Source organism: Pseudophryne corroboree, chromosome 2 (genome assembly GCF_028390025.1).
Source record: "Pseudophryne corroboree isolate aPseCor3 chromosome 2, aPseCor3.hap2, whole genome shotgun sequence".
Lineage (NCBI taxonomy): Eukaryota > Metazoa > Chordata > Amphibia > Anura > Myobatrachidae > Pseudophryne > Pseudophryne corroboree.
In genome coordinates this window covers 515,201,027-515,218,231 of record NC_086445.1, presented here as the reverse complement: position 1 = coordinate 515,218,231, position 17,205 = coordinate 515,201,027, and the positions used below count along the sequence as shown (strand labels likewise).

Here is a 17,205-nt window from a genome sequence, read left to right as displayed (position 1 = left end):
TTCGGGTTTTGTGTTTTGGTTTTGGGTTCGGTTCCGTGGCCGTGTTTTGGGTTCGAACGCGTTTTGGCAAAACCTCACCGAATTTTTTTTGTCGGATTCGGGTGTGTTTTGGATTTGGGTGTTTTTTTTTCAAAAAACCCTAAAAAACTGCTTAAATCATAGAATTTGGGGGTCATTTTGATCCCAAAGTATTATTAACCTCAATAACCATAATTTCCAATCATTTTCAGTCTATTCTGAACACCTCACACCTCACAATATTATTTTTAGTCCTAAAATTTGCACCGAGGTCGCTGGATGACTAAGCTCAGCGACCCAAGTGGCCGACACAAACACCTGGCCCATCTAGGAGTGGCACTGCAGTGTCACGCAGGATGGCCCTTCCAAAAAACACCCCCCAAACAGCACATGACGCAAAGAAAAAAAGAGGCGCAATGAGGTAGCTGTGTGAGTAAGCTAAGCGACCCTAGTGGCCGACACAAACACCTGGCCCATCTAGGAGTGGCACTGCAGTGTCAGGCCGGATGGCCCTTCCAAAAAATACTCCCCAAACAGCACATGACGCAAAGAAGAAAAAAAAGAGGCGCAATGAGGTAGCTGTGTGACTAAGATAAGTGACCCTAGTGGCCGACACAAACACCTGGCCCATCTAGGAGTGGCACTGCAGTGTCACGCAGGATGGCCCTTCCAAAAAACACTCCCCAAACAGCACATGACGCAAAGAAAAATGAAAGAAAAAAGAGGTGCAAGATGGAATTGTCCTTGGGCCCTCCCACCCACCCTTATGTTGTATAAACAGGACATGCACACTTTAACCAACCCATCATTTCAGTGACAGGGTCTGCCACACGACTGTGACTGATATGACGGGTTGGTTTGGACCCCCCCCAAAAAAGAAGCAATTAATCTCTCCTTGCACAAACTGGCTCTACAGAGGCAAGATGTCCACCTCATCATCATCCTCCGATATATCACCGTGTACATCCCCCTCCTCACAGATTATCAATTCGTCCCCACTGGAATCCACCATCTCAGCTCCCTGTGTACTTTGTGGAGGCAATTGCTGCTGGTCAATGTCTCCGCGGAGGAATTGATTATAATTAATTTTAATGAACATCATCTTCTCCACATTTTCTGGATGTAACCTCGTACGCCGATTGCTGACAAGGTGAGCGGCGGCACTAAACACTCTTTCGGAGTACACACTTGTGGGAGGGCAACTTAGGTAGAATAAAGCCAGTTTGTGCAAGGGCCTCCAAATTGCCTCTTTTTCCTGCCAGTATAAGTACGGACTGTGTGACGTGCCTACTTGGATGCGGTCACTCATATAATCCTCCACCATTCTTTCAATGTTGAGAGAATCATATGCAGTGACAGTAGACGACATGTCCGTAATCGTTGTCAGGTCCTTCAGTCCGGACCAGATGTCAGCATCAGCAGTCGCTCCAGACTGCCCTGCATCACCGCCAGCGGGTGGGCTCGGAATTCTGAGCCTTTTCCTCGCACCCCCAGTTGCGGGAGAATGTGAAGGAGGAGATGTTGACAGGTCGCGTTCCGCTTGACTTGACAATTTTCTCACCAGCAGGTCTTTCAACCCCAGCAGACTTGTGTCTGCCGGAAAGAGAGATCCAAGGTAGGCTTTAAATCTAGGATCGAGCATGGTGGCCAAAATGTAGTGCTCTGATTTCAACAGATTGACCACCCGTGAATCCTTGTTAAGCGAATTAAGGGCTCCATCCACAAGTCCCACATGCCTAGCGGAATCGCTCCGTGTTAGCTCCTCCTTCAATGTCTCCAGCTTCTTCTGCAAAAGCCTGATGAGGGGAATGACCTGACTCAGGCTGGCAGTGTCTGAACTGACTTCACGTGTGGCAAGTTCAAAGGGCATCAGAACCTTGCACAACGTTGAAATCATTCTCCACTGCGCTTGAGACAGGTGCATTCCACCTCCTATATCGTGCTCAATTGTATAGGCTTGAATGGCCTTTTGCTGCTCCTCCAACCTCTGAAGCATATAGAGGGTTGAATTCCACCTCGTTACCACTTCTTGCTTCAGATGATGGCAGGGCAGGTTCAGTAGTTTTTGGTGGTGCTCCAGTCTTCTGTACGTGGTGCCTGTACGCCGAAAGTGTCCCGCAATTCTTCTGGCCACCGACAGCATCTCTTGCACGCCCCTGTCGTTTTTTAAAAAATTCTGCACCACCAAATTCAAGGTATGTGCAAAACATGGGACGTGCTGGAATTTGCCCATATTTAATGCACACACAATATTGCTGGCGTTGTCCGATGCCACAAATCCACAGGAGAGTCCAATTGGGGTAAGCCATTCCGCGATGATCTTCCTCAGTTGCCGTAAGAGGTTTTCAGCTGTGTGCGTATTCTGGAAAGCGGTGATACAAAGCGTAGCCTGCCTAGGAAAGAGTTGGCGTTTGCGAGATGCTGCTACTGGTGCCGCCGCTGCTGTTCTTGCGGCGGGAGTCCATACATCTACCCAGTGGGCTGTCACAGTCATATAGTCCTGACCCTGCCCTGCTCCACTTGTCCACATGTCCGTGGTTAAGTGGACATTGGGTACAGCTGCATTTTTTAGGACACTGGTGACTCTTTTTCTGAGGTCTGTGTACATTTTCGGTATCGCCTGCCTAGAGAAATGGAACCTAGATGGTATTTGGTACCGGGGACACAGTACCTCCAACAAGTCTCTAGTTGGCTCTGCAGTAATGATGGATACCGGAACCACGTTTCTCACCACCCAGGATGCCAAGGCCTCAGTTATCCGCTTTGCAGTAGGATGACTGCTGTGATATTTCATCTTCCTCGCAAAGGACTGTTGGACAGTCAATTGCTTGGTGGAAGTAGTAAAAGTGGTCTTACGACTTCCCCTCTGGGATGACCATCGACTCCCAGCAGCAACAACAGCAGCGCCAGCAGCAGTAGGCGTTACACGCAAGGATGCATCGGAGGAATCCCAGGCAGGAGAGGAATCATCAGAATTGCCAGTGACATGGCCTGCAGGACTATTGGCATTCCTGGGGAAGGAGGAAATTGACACTGAGGGAGTTGGTGGGGTGGTTTGCGTGAGCTTGGTTACAAGAGGAAGGGATTTACTGGTCAGTGGACTGCTTCCGCTGTCGGCCAAAGTTTTTGAACTTGTCACTGACTTATTATGAATGCGCTGCAGGTGACGTATAAGGGAGGATGTTCCGAGGTGGTTAACGTCCTTACCCCTACTTATTACAGCTTGACAAAGGGAACACACGGCTTGACAAATGTTGTCCGCATTTCTGGTGAAATACTTCCACACCGAAGAGCTGATTTTTTTGGTATTTTCACCAGGCATGTCAACGGCCATATTCCTCCCACGGACAACAGGTGTCTCCCCGGGTGCCTGACTTAAACAAACCACCTCACCATCAGAATCCTCCTGGTCAATTTCCTCCCCAGCGCCAGCAACACCCATATCCTCCTCATCCTGGTGTACTTCAACACTGACATCTTCAATCTGACTATCAGGAACTGGACTGCGGGTGCTCCTTCCAGCACTTGCAGGGGCCGTGCAAATGGTGGAAGGCGCATGCTCTTCACGTCCAGTGTTGGGAAGGTCAGGCATCGCAACCGACACAATTGGACTCTCCTTGTGGATTTGGGATTTCGAAGAACGCACAGTTCTTTGCTGTGCTTTTGCCAGCTTAAGTCTTTTCATTTTTCTAGCGAGAGGCTGAGTGCTTCCATCCTCATGTGAAGCTGAACCACTAGCCATGAACATAGGCCAGGGCCTCAGCCGTTCCTTGCCACTCCGTGTGGTAAATGGCATATTGGCAAATTTACGCTTCTCCTCCGACGATTTTATTTTAGATTTTTGAGTCCTTTTTTTACTGATATTTTGTGTTTTGGATTTTACATGCTCTGTACTATGACATTGGGCATCGGCCTTGGCAGACGACGTTGATGGAATTTCATTGTCTCGGCCATGACTAGTGGCAGCAGCTTCAGCACGAGGTGGAAGTGGATCTTGATCTTTCCCTATTTTTGGAACCTCAACATTTTTGTTCTCCATATTTTAATAGGCACAACTAAAAGGCACCTCAGGTAAACAATGGAGATGGATGGATACTAGTATACTTATGGATGACGAGTGACTGACGACACAGAGGTAGCTACAGCCGTGGACTACCGTACTGCGTCTGCTAGTATAGAGATGATAATTATATAAAAAATATATATATATCACTACTGCAGGTATATATAATATAATGACGGACCTGCTGGACACTGTCAGCAGACTCCTACTACTAGTATGAAGAAGATAGAAAAAAAAAAACCACCACAGGTAGGTATACAATTATGGACGAGCACTGACGACACAGAGGTAGCTACAGCCGTGGACTACCGTACTGCGTCTGCTAGTATAGAGATGATAATGATATAAAAAATATATATATATCACTACTGCAGGTATATATAATATAATGACGGACCTGCTGGACACTGTCAGCAGACTCCTAAACTACTAGTATGAAGAAGATAGAAAAAAAACCCCCACCACAGGTAGGTATACAATTATGGACGAGCACTGACGACACAGAGGTAGTCACAGCCGTGGACTACCGTACTGCGTCTGCTAATATAGAGATGATAAAGATGATAGAGATGAACAAAAAAAATATAACACTACTGCAGGTAAATATTTATATAATATAATAAATGACGGACCTGCTGGACACTGTCAGCAGAATGCGTTTATAGAATTAAAAAAAAAAACACCACAGGAGTGTTTAACTTTTTCAGGCAGACAATATACTGGTGGTCACTGGTCAGTCACACTGGCAGCAAAAGTGTGCACTGTACTCCTGCTATAACTGCACCCCAGTCTCCCCCACAATTCAGCTGTGTGAGCAGTGAGCACTCAGCACAGTCAGATATACATAGATGATATTATCATGCAGCACACTGAGGCTGAGCACAGATATGGTATGTGACTGTGTATCGTTTTTTTTCAGGCAGAGAACGGATTATATTAAATAATAAATAAAACTGGTGGTGGTCACTAGTAACTATCAGCAAAACTCTGCACTCTGAGTACTCCTAATGCTCCCCAAAATTACTAAGTTAGTAGTAAATCAACTCAAGTGTCTCTATCTATTCTAACGGAGAGGAGGCTAGCCACGTCCTCTCCCTATCAATCTCAATGCACGTGTGAAAATGGCGGCGACGCGCGGCTCCTTATATAGAATCCGAGTCTCGCGATAGAATCCGAGCCTCGCGAGAATCCGACAGCGGGATGATGACGTTCGGGCGCGCTCGGGTTAACCGAGCAAGGCGGGAAGATCCGAGTCTGCCTCGGACCCGTGTAAAAAGGCTGAAGTTCGGGGGGGTTCGGATTCCGAGGAACCGAACCCGCTCATCTCTATGTAGCACCAGCAAATGACAGAGAAATTAGGAAATAGCTTAGCTAAGAGTCAGCAGAGACAGATAGGGAGAGGATGTGATTACATTTTAATAGTAACAAAATCCATATGCTGAATCTAAACACAAGGAGACCCCATGTTCTTTCTAATTCCAGTTATTAAGTAGTCTGCTAGCCCAGAGGTCATGGGTGGGATACATCATGGTGGGCCAAAGAGATAGAAATTGAGCTGCTTTGTTGGAAATAATGCTAGATATATGCTCCATTTTGTACTTAGCCAGATGACTTCTGTAATTGAGGACAAGGATATCTGCAATCACCTAGGTTGTACTATGTTCCCTTCGTGATCAGGACCTGGAAGTGACATAGCGAGAGGGCAATAGATAACTTCCGCCCTTATAGCACCTAAATGTTTTCTCTGTTCTCCGTTCGCTTGAGGTTATTTTGTTTTTTTCTATGCACCATTGGACCCTCACTTCACTCGCCACGCTTCAAGCTCGGTGTCTCGCTCTGCTTCGCTCACCACAGGTTACTATTCCAAATAGTTTGTGACATGGACCCATGGGCTTATGGGAAAGGTCCTCTCCACAAAGGGAAACTAGACGCTACCAATCATCTATTTTACAAAGACTTGTTCTGCCTCCTCGATTCAGAGCATTTTGAACAAATCACCTAATTTCTAACATCCACAGCAGCGTTTCCCAACCTCAGTCCTTAAGGCACACTAACAGTCCAGGTTTTAGTGATATCCAGGCTTGAGCACAGATGGTTAAATCAAAATAACTGAGTCAGCTGTATGGATATCCTTAAAACCTGGACTGTTAGGCCGGGTACACATCAGAAAAATGTGTTCCTGGCCGATATGCTGGCCGACACATCGTATCGTGCGTATGCACTGCATGGTGCAATGTGTACGATGCAATAGTCGCAGGGTTTTCAGTGGCAAAAATGCATTGGCATGTGAAAAAATAAGATTTTAAACCTACCAGTAAATCTTTGTCTCCTAGTCTGTAGAGGATGCTGGGGACTCCGTAAGGACCATGGGGTATAGACAGTCTCCGCAGGAGACATGGGCACTCTAAAGACTTTAGATGGGTGTGTACTGGCTCCTCCCTCTATGCCCATCCTCCAGACCTCAGTTAGAGAACTGTGCCCGGAGGAGACGGACAGTACGAGGAAAGGATTTTTGTTAATCTAAGGGCAAGATACATACCAGCCCACACCATCCACACCGTACAACTTGGAACATACGAACCAGTTAACAGTAGGAAACAAAACAGCATCAGCCCGAGACTGATCAAAACTGTAATATAAACCTTATGTAAGCAATAACTATATACAAGTCTTGCAGAACTTTGTCCGCACTGGGACGGGCGCCCAGCATCCTCTACGGACTAGGAGAAAAAGATTTACCGGTAGGTTTAAAATCTTATTTTCTCTTACGTCCTAGAGGATGCTGGGGACTCCGTAAGGACCATGGGGATTATACCAAAGCTCCAGACCGGGCGGGAGAGTGCGGATGACTCTACAGCACCGATTGAGCAAACATGAGGTCCTCCTCAGCCAAGGTATCAAACTTGTAGAATTTAGCAAAAGTGTTTGAACCCGACCAAGTCGCCGTTTGGCAAAGCTGTAATGCCGAGACGCCTCGGGCAGCCGCCCAAGAAGAGCCCACCTTCCTAGTGGAATGGGCCTTTACCGAGTTTGGTAACGGCAATCAGCCGTAGAATGAGCCTGCTGAATCGTGTTACAGATCCAGCGAGCAATAGTCTGTTTAGAAGCAGGAGCGCCAAGCTTGTTGGCTGCATACAGGACAAACAGTGCCTCTGTTTTCCTAACCCGAGCCGTCCTGGCTACATACATTTTTAAGGCCCTGACTACATCAAGGGACTTGGAATCCTCCAAGTCACCCGTAGCCACAGGCACCACGATAGGTTGGTTCATATGAAAAGATGAAACCACCTTAGGCAAAAATTGAGGACGAGTCCTTAATTCTGCTCTATCCACATGGAAAATCAGATAGGGGCTCTTGTGAATCAAAGCCGCCAATTCGGAAACCCGCCGTGCAGATGCCAAGGCCAACAACATGACCACCTTCCAAGTGAGAAATTTTAAATCCACCGTTTGAAGAGGCTCAAACCAGTGAGATTTTAGGAACTGTAACACAACGTTAAGGTCCCATGGTGCCACTGGGGGCACAAAAGGAGGCTGGATGTGCAGCACTCCCTTTACAAAAATCTGGACTTCTGGGAGAGAAGCCAATTCCTTCTGAAAGAAAATTGATAGGGCCGAAATCTGTACCTTAATGGAGCCTAACTTTAGGCCCATATCCACTCCTGTCTGAAGAAAGTGGAGAAAACGGCCCAGATGGAAATTTTCAGTAGGAGCCTTCTTGGCTTCACACCAAGATACATACTTCCTACAGATGCGGTGATAATTTTTCGCCGTCACCTCCTTCCTAGCCTTAATCAGAGTAGGGATGACATCCTCCGGAATACCTTTCCCCGCTAGGATTTGATGTTCAACCGCCATGCCGTCAAACGTAACCGCAGTAAGTCTTGGAACACGCAGGGCCCCTGCTGCAATAGGTCTTCCCTGAGAGGAGAAGAGGCCACGGATCTTCTGTGAGCATTTCCTGAAGATCTGGATACCAGGCCCTTCGAGGCCAATCCGGAACAATGAGTATTGTCTGCACTCTTTTTCGTCTTATGATTCTCAGTATTTTTGAGATGAGTGGAAGAGGAGGGAACACATAGACCGACTGAAACACCCATGGTGTCACCAGGGCATCCACCGCTACTGCCTGAGGGCCCTTGACCTGGCACAATACCTCCGAAGCTTCTTGTTGAGGCGTGACGCCATCATATCTATTTGTGGAAGTCCCCACTGACTTGTTATCTCTGCAAAAACTTCTTGATGAAGTCCCCACTCTCCTGGATGGAGATCGTGTCTGCTGAGGAAGTCTGCTTCCCAGCTGTCCACTCCAGGAATGAAGACTGTTGACAGAGCGCTTATGTGATTTTCCGCCCAGCGAAGAATCCTGGTGGCTTCCGCCATTGCCACCCTGCTCCTTGTCCCGCCTTGGCGGTTTACATGAGCCACGACTGTGACGTTGTCTGATTGAATCAGAACCGGTAGGTCGCGAAGAAGATTCTCCGCTTGTCGTAGGCCGTTGTATATGGCCCTCAATTCCAGTACGTTGATGTGTAGACAAGCCTCCTGGCTTGACCATAGTCCCTGAAATTTTTTTCCTTGTGTGACTGCTCCCCATCCTCAGAGGCTCGCGTCCGTGGTCACCAGAACCCAGTCTTGAATACCGAACCTGCGACCCTCGAGAAGGTGAGCACTCTGCAGCCACCACAGGAGAGACACCCTGGCCCTGGGGAACAGGCTTATTTTCTGATGTATTTGTAGATGGGACCCCGACCACTTGTCCAGAAGGTCCCACTGAAACATCCTCGCATGGAACCTGCCGAAGGGGATGGCCTCGTAGGTCGCCACCATTTTTCCTAGTACTCGAGTGCATTGATGGACTGACACTTTTTTCTGTTTTAACAGGTCTCTGACCATGTTCTGGAGTTCCTGGGCTTTTTCCATCGGGAGAAAAACTCTCTTTTGTTCCATGTCCAGAATCATGCCTAAGAAAGATAGCCGAGTCGTTGGAATCAACTGTGACTTTGGTAGATTTAGAATCCAGCCATGCTGCTGCAGCACTCTCAGGGAGAGCGACACGCTTTTCTGCAATTGATCTCTCGATCTCGCTCTTATCAGGAGATCGTCCAAGTACGGGATAATTGTGACTCCCTGCCTGCGCAGGAGCACCATCATTTCCGCCATTACCTTGGTGAAAATCCTCGGGGCTGCGGAAAGCCCAAACGGTAAAGTCTGAAACTGGTAATGACAATCCTATACAGCGAATCTCAGGTATGCCTGATGAGGGGGATATATGGGGACATGAAGGTATGCATCCTTTATGTCTAGTGACACCATAAAATCCCCCCCTTCCAGGCTGGAGATAACTGCCCGGAGCGATTCCATCTTGTATTTGAACTTTTTCAAGTACAGATTTAGGGATTTTAGATTTAGAATGAGTCTGACCGAGCCATCCGGTTTCGGGACCACAAACAGGGTTGAATAGTCCCCCTTCCCCTGTTGAACTAGGGGAACCTTGACAATCACTTGTTGTTGACACAGTTTTTGAATTGCCTTTAAAACTATCTCCCATTCTGGGGGAGAAGCTGGTAAAGCCGATTTGAAAAATCTGCGAGGAGGCACGTCTTCGAATTCCAGCTTGTAGCCTTGGGATACAATTTCCATCGCCCAAGGATCCACGTCTGACTGAACCCAGACGTGGCTGAAGAGTCGAAGACGTGCCCCCACCGGCGCGGACTCCCTCAGTGGAGCCCCAGCGTCATGCAGTGGATTTAGTAGAAGTCGGGGAGGACTTCTGCTCCTGGGAACTAGCCGTAGCAGGCATTCTTTTCCCTCTACCCTTACCTCTGGCGAGGAAGGAAGAGCCCCGACCTCTTCTGGACTTATGCGACCGAAAGGACTGCATCTGATATTGTGGAGTTTTCTTTTGCTGTGGGGGAACATAAGGTAAAAAAGTAGATTTACCCGCGGTAGCTGTGGAAACCAGGTCCGCGAGACCTTCCCCAAACAAAACCTCACCCTAGTCAAAACTTCCATATGTCTCTTTGAGTCAGCATCACCCGTCCATTGGCGGGTCCACAGGGCTCGCCTAGCAGAAATCGCCATGACGTTGGCTCTCGAACCTAACAGCCCAGCGTCTCTCATATATAAGACTGCGTCTTTAATGTGACCTAAGGTCAATAAAATGCTATCCCTATCTAGGGTATCAATGTCAGATGACAAGGTATCTGCCCAAGCTGCTAAAGCGCTACAAACCCAAGCCGACGCTATAGCCGGTCTGAGCAAGGCACCCGTATGTGCATAAATTGATTTTAAGGTAGTTTCCTGTCTGCGATCAGCAGGATCCTTGAGGGCTGCTGTGTCTGGAGACGGTAGCGCCACTTTTTTGGACAAGCGCGTTAAAGCCTTGTCCACCCTGGGCGAGGATTCCCACCATAACCTGTCCTGTGCAGGGAAAGGATACGCCATAAGAATTCTCTTGGGAATCTGCAGTTTCTTGTCTGGAGTTTCCCAAGCCTTTTCAAATAACGCGTTCAGCTCATGAGATGGGGGAAAGGTTACCTCAGGTTTCTTTTCCTTAAACATGCATACCCTCGTGTCAGGGACAGAGGGGGTCATTTGTGATATGCAAAACATCTTTTATTGCAATAATCATATACTGAATACTTTTGGCCACCCTTGGGTGTAACCTCGCATCATCGTAGTCGACACTGGAGTCAGAATCCGTGTCGGTATCAGTGTCTGCTACTTGGGACAGGGGACGTTTCTGAGACCCTGGAGGGCACTGTGATACAGCCAAAGCCATGGATTGACTCCCTGCCTTTTCTCTGGACTCTGCTTTGTCCATTCTCTTATGTAATAAAGACACATTTGCATTTAAAGCATTCCACATATCCAGCCAATCAGGTGTCGGCGTCGCCGACGGAGACACCACAATCAACTGCTCCACCTCCTCCTTAGATGAGCCTTCCGCTTCAGACATGCTGACACACACGTGCCGACACCCCCACACACTCAGGGATATATATATATATATATATATATATAGAGAGAGACAGTCCCCCAATAAGGCCCTTTGGAGAGACAGAGAGAGAGAGTATGCCAGCACACACCCAGCGCCACCGGCAGAGGCGTATCTAGGGTAGGGCGAGTGGGGCACGTGCCCTGGGCGCCTTGGCAGGCCCAGGAGAGGGGGGCGCCGGCGGCGGCCAGGGCATCATGCCCCACTCGCCCCCGTCAACCCTAAATGTGAGGGGAGGAGAGCGCAGCGTCTCTCCCTTTCCTCACCGCCGCTGCCAGCACTAGCAGCGCTGCTGTGTCCGGTCTCCGGCGTTAGCGAATCAGAGCTTGCGGACCGGCTCCTGATTGGCTGCCGGTCCGTGAGCTCTGATTGGCTAGCGAACCGGCGCCAGACAGCTGCCGGAGACCTGGAGCGGTGAGGGGACGGAGAGGCGCTGCGCTCTCCTCCCCTCACATAACAACAAGGCGGCCGGTGAGTGGGGGGGGGAGAGGGGGTCGTCGGCGGCGGCACAGTGGGGCATGTATCTGGCACCAAATGGGGCATGTAACTGGCACTGAGTGGGGCCTGGCACTGTGGGGCATGTAACTGGCACTGTGGGGCATGTATCTGGCACTGTGGGGCATGTATCTGGCACTGTGGGGCAATGTAACTGGTACAGTGGGGCAATGTAACTGGCACAGTGGGGCAATGTAATTGGCACTGTGGGGCAATGTAACTGGCACTGTGGGGCAATGTAACTGGCACTGAGTGGGGCATGTATCTGGCACTGAGTGGGGCATGTATCTGGCACTGAGTGGGGCATGTATCTGGCACTGTGGGGCAATGTATCTGGCACTGTGGGGCAATGTATCTGGCACTGTGGGGCAATGTTACTGGCACTGTGGTGCATGTATCTGGCACTGTGGGGCAATGTATCTGGCACTGTGGGGCAATGTATCTGGCACTGTGGGGCAATGTATCTTGCACTGTGGGGCATGTATACGGCACTGTGGGGCATGTATCCGGCACTGTGGGGCAATGTAACTGGCACTGTGGGGCATGTATCTGGCACTGAGTGTGGCATGTATCTGGCACTGTGGGGCAATGTATCTGGCACTGTGGGGCAATGTATCTGGCACTGTGGGGCATGTATACGGCACTGTGGGGCAATGTAACTGGCACTGTGGGGCATTGTATGTGGCACTGTGGGGCAATGTAACTGGCACCGTGGGCCATTTTCAGTGGCCACACCCCTTCTGGAGTGTGGTCACACCTCTTCTGGAGCGTGGCCATGCCCATTTTTCGGCTCAGAAAACCCTAGCTACGCCTCTGGCCACCGGACACTGGAATAAAATCCCAGTCAGTACAGCGCCTTTATAAATATACTCACTGCGCCAATTAAATGTGCCCCCCCCCCCCTCTTTTTTGCCCTCTGTACTTGTGTTCAGCAGGGGAGAGTCCGGGGAGCCAGCTTCTCTGCAGCGTGCTGTGGAGAAAATGGAGCTGGTTAGTGCTGAGGAATCAAGCTCCGCCCCCTTACCGGTGGCCTTCGATCCCGCTCAAATCTTTATACTGGCGTGGGTTTTTTGCAATATACTGCCTCCGCAGTATATATCTATGCCAGTGTCCCTAGAGGGTTAATAATTGCTGCCCAGGGCGCCCCCTCCCCCCCCCCCCCCCCCCCTGCGCCCTGCACCTATACAGTGCCGCCAGTGTGTGTGTGTGTGTGTGTGTGTGTTGGGAGCAATACCTCATAGAAGATCAGAAGTCTTCTGCCGCCTTTGAAGTCTTCTATCTTCTCATACTCACCCGGCTTCTATCTTCCGGCTCTGTGAGGAGGACGGCGGCGCGGCTCGGGGACGAACGGCGAGGGTGAGACCTGCGTTCCGACCCTCTGGAGCTAATGGTGTCCAGTAGCCTAAGAAGCAGAGCCTATCATTTAAGTAGGTCTGCTTCTCTCCACTCAGTCCCACGATGCAGGGAGCCTGTTGCCAGCAGTGCTCCCTGAAAATATAAACCTAACAAAAAGTATTTTTTCAGAGAAACTCAGTAGTGCTCCCCTGCAGTGTACCCAGTGACCTCTGGGCACAGGATCTAACTGAGGTCTGGAGGAGGGGCATAGAGGGAGGAACCAGTGCACACCCATCTAAAATCTTTAGAGTGCCCATGTCTCCTGCGGAGCCCGTCTATACCCCATGGTCCTTACGGAGTCCCCAGCATCCTCTAGGACGTAAGAGAAAAAATGATTCTCAGCTCCCCGGTGGTTTCTACTGCTCCTGGCGGTCTCACCTCCATCTTCCCACTCAGAGGGGGATTGTTGGGAGGCTTCGGGGTTGCAAGGGCTCTTAGGAGATGTAGTTCTTCCAGTGGCCGGCTTTGATGGGGAATACACTACACGTGGGGAGGGGGTTGTCACACACACACACACACACACACACACACACACACACACACACACACACACACACACACACACACAGTCAATCACACAGTCAATCACACACTCATAGACACTAATACACACTTGTAAACACTCATACACACCTCACATACTCATCCTGCTGGAGAAGAACTGGCTTCTGACGCTGGATGACAAGACCCCATTTTAGAAGGTAATTGCAGACTAATTAAGCTTATTGGAAACTACCGATTGTTTAATTAGTCCTCGGGGGAGGGGTGCTGCCCAGGTCCTGGTAAAGTTTCCTAATACTAATAGGTCAGGGCAAGGACGTCTTAACAGCATTGTAGGCCATGGGCACAGAAATGTTCTGGGCCCCTACACACCCATTCACGGGAATAAATAAAATAAAAAATTATAACTTACCCCTCCTGTGATCCCGCACTGTCTCTCCACATGCTTTCATACAGTGAATGGCTGTCACCACTCTGCTTGGAAGGTAGCTCAAGGCATTTATCAATCAGCATGCTGACATGCTTTCACTGATTGGCTGCAGGCTAGGAGGCAGGTAGAGAATGCTGCCTGGCTGTATTGTGTGTAATTCACAATTAGAGTGGTTGGGCAACATTCTCTACTTGCCTCCCAAGAAGCCCTGGAGGACCAGCCTGGGGGAGTACAGGATCCACTGCCCAGCCTGACCCTGCTCGAAGGCCCCTACAATCCTTGGGTTCTAGGCAGCTGCCCAGTGTGCCTATACGTTAAGATGGCCCTGGGTCAGGATTTAGTTTCCAATCTAATATAAAATTGTACAAAAAAAAAACATTTTTGTTGTGTTGTATGTAATACAGCCTATTTATGTCTGGTTGGGTGTCGATAGGAGGAAGTAATTTACCAATATTACGTTATAATGAATATTATTCATACAGTTTCCTAAAAGTAAATTCTTGCCATTTAGAGCATTGGCATCAGCTATAATTTTACCCTAGTTTCTATAAGGATAAAAGGCCCCATAGTTCCTACTGTTATGTGATATTTCTCCTTCAAATGTCCAAGCCACCATTATGATCAACATTATGGGTATGTTACTGAAGTTAGAATAAGATTATAGAGTAGCTGCACCTTATATGTGCTGATTTAAATATTAAATACATTTTCTATATTGTACTCTGACAGACAACAGGGTGAAGTATTTTGGTTCAGCCCGAGCACGTTATGATTTCTGTGCAAGAGACAGAACTGAACTGAGTTTGAAGGAAGGAGACATCATCAGAATCCTGAGCAAGAAAGGACACCAGGGCTGGTGGAAAGGAGAAGTATATGGCAAGGTAAGGGGGAGATACGCAAAGGGGATGAAGTGAGTAACCAACAGGATGGAAAGTGGCTCTGGAGAAGAATAAATGAGACATTAAAAAGTGGTTTGTTCAAGGGTCAAAGATCAAAAGTGTAACTGGGACTCCGTAACTACTCATAAGATGACTCCTAAATGTATTCATTTTATATAGTAGTGTATGTACACATTTCTTGATAGGAAAGAGGAACCTCTTTGTAGATAAGCCATGCTTCTCAGCTTCCATGAGTACTGAATTGTGTGTTCCAGTGTAGAGTGGCAATGCTCCATCAGACAAGGGTGGTCATCCTATGTAATGGCTGTCTCACAAACTGAAGTTTTCGGGGGTTTTATACCACATTTCCCTATGTACCAAGCTTCAGAATGCAGTGTATTCCGGAGCTTGGAGTCAGTGGGTAATGCCACCTTTGACATGTCACGTTACTGTGTAAATGCGCAGAAAGGCTTCCAGCTCCTAAACCCATCAGGAGAGCTGTCCTTTTGCGTTACTAATCGCATTTGTAAGTACATATGCACTTAGTACTGTATGTAGGCGATAAGTAAGTAGGCGATATGTCTATATTAAAATAACCACCAAATACTACACTGTAGCTTCACATGGGCTGCCATGTGAAATTGTGGGGCCCATCAGCAAAGCCCAGTGAGATGGGAGTAGGTATAAATTACCTGGGACCAGGGTTTTGTAGGGGCCTGGGAGTGTGGAGAAGGTGAGACCATGCCTCTCCATTATGCCGTGATCATGCCCCCACTTCAGTGGTTTGCACAATAGGAATATACAGCGGGGTGTTGCAAACCCCTCCCCCCTCCTGATGTCTCTGCCTATGATCTTCTTCATGGCTTCCTGCCTTCATGACAGGGGGCATGCCATATGGTGATGTTGTCTCTACACTGCACTGACCTTCCAATCGTGACTGGGTGTTGCTATTTACAAAAGCAAGTAAAATAAAGTACAATTCAATGAGAGGAGTATAAATGTCACAGTAGGTACCCTAACCATTTTGGGTACCTTTACCACCGTACGCCCTCAGTGGTGGTTCTGCCCCTAGCTATCTTGCTAACTTGAATATCGTTTATTGTTTTATTCCATTTATAGTGAAGTTGTTTATATGTTGTCCTTATCTTTACAGATTGGTTGGTTTCCATCAAATTATGTTGAAGATGACTTTTCTGAGTACTGCTGAGTGAGTGAATCCATTGCCCCATAATGAATCTATAGGATAAGAGTGCTAAGACCCAGAACGAAGCATGGATTACTGAATTTAAGGACTCACTGTACCGCTACATACAAAAAGAGAAAACTTCTGCATTGAGTGGTAATAAAAACAATTGTCGTCCCTAAGCTACATCTTTTGGATAGACGTCCTGGCACCTCTTATATATAACAGGTTTCACATCAGTGCCTTTTCCTGCTAAAATATTTACATTTCCTTTAGTAATATACTGACCATTGTTTTTGAGTTCATACGGTACATCCTCATAGGTATATGTCATTCAAACACTGTGCATGGGAGGTAGTTACGTGACCAGTGGTCACGCATACCCAACTCCTGTACACACCTTATAACTGCATAGACAGACATCAAGTAAACTGCCATTTCATAGTGTGGGACTGAAAGCCTCCTGGGTTCACATAGACCAGTGGTTTCCACATTTTTTTGAATCACGGCGCCCTAGAGTATCAGAATTTTTTTCACGGCACCCCTAGGCCAAAAATTTCTTATTGAGAAATTTAGAAAGAAATATTACATTAAGTAGATCGCGTTTATATGGGTCAGTTGTGTGGTGAGGGACAGGATTTGCTTCTGTTTGGCCACATATTTAATGACTGGCAGCCACCAGCACTGGTTTTGCCTATTATATTGACTATGAATATTTTGAATTGGTCCTGGACCACCAACCCAGGGCACCCCTGCAAGTGTCCCGAGGCACCCCAGGGAGCCACGGCACACAGTTTGGGAACCTCTGACATACACTGTATTATCACATTAAGATTTCACAGCCTGCATACATATTGTGTTAAGAAGAATTCCCCAATGAGCATGGTTTATTCAGAAAAATTTGGTTACAGTACGTTTTTAGGGTGCAACATCTTCCTCAGGTGCTGACAATTAATGGTGATAACTGGTAAATGGTATTGTGTTTTATAATTCATTAATTGGCATAATAAATTTTGTTACAAAAATAAAATTGTGTGAATTCAGTGTGACCTTGGAAATTGCAGAGTGAAACAAGGCAATGGTACAATTACTTATAAATTGCTTTAGAACAGTTATTATGCAGACATCCATATAAACACATATACAGTACACTGATGACTATATAGATAGTAAGCAATGGCAGGATGAACACAATAAAATGGTTAAGGGTGTATTAATCGACATATAAAACAATTACTTTGC

General features: G+C 47.8%; 1 protein-coding gene across 1 annotated transcript in view; it reads left to right on the top strand.

Moving 5' to 3' along the window:
• VAV1 (vav guanine nucleotide exchange factor 1) overlaps window positions 1-16,975 on the top strand; it is a 292,912-nt gene extending 275,937 nt beyond the window's left edge. The window contains exons 26-27 of the mRNA XM_063954104.1: window positions 14,632-14,783; window positions 15,934-16,975. Of these exons, the coding sequence (XP_063810174.1) occupies window positions 14,632-14,783; window positions 15,934-15,987 (206 nt within the window). The 3' untranslated portion in view covers window positions 15,988-16,975. The remainder of the gene's footprint in view (window positions 1-14,631; window positions 14,784-15,933) is intronic.
• The last annotated feature ends 230 nt before the right edge of the window (window positions 16,976-17,205 follow it).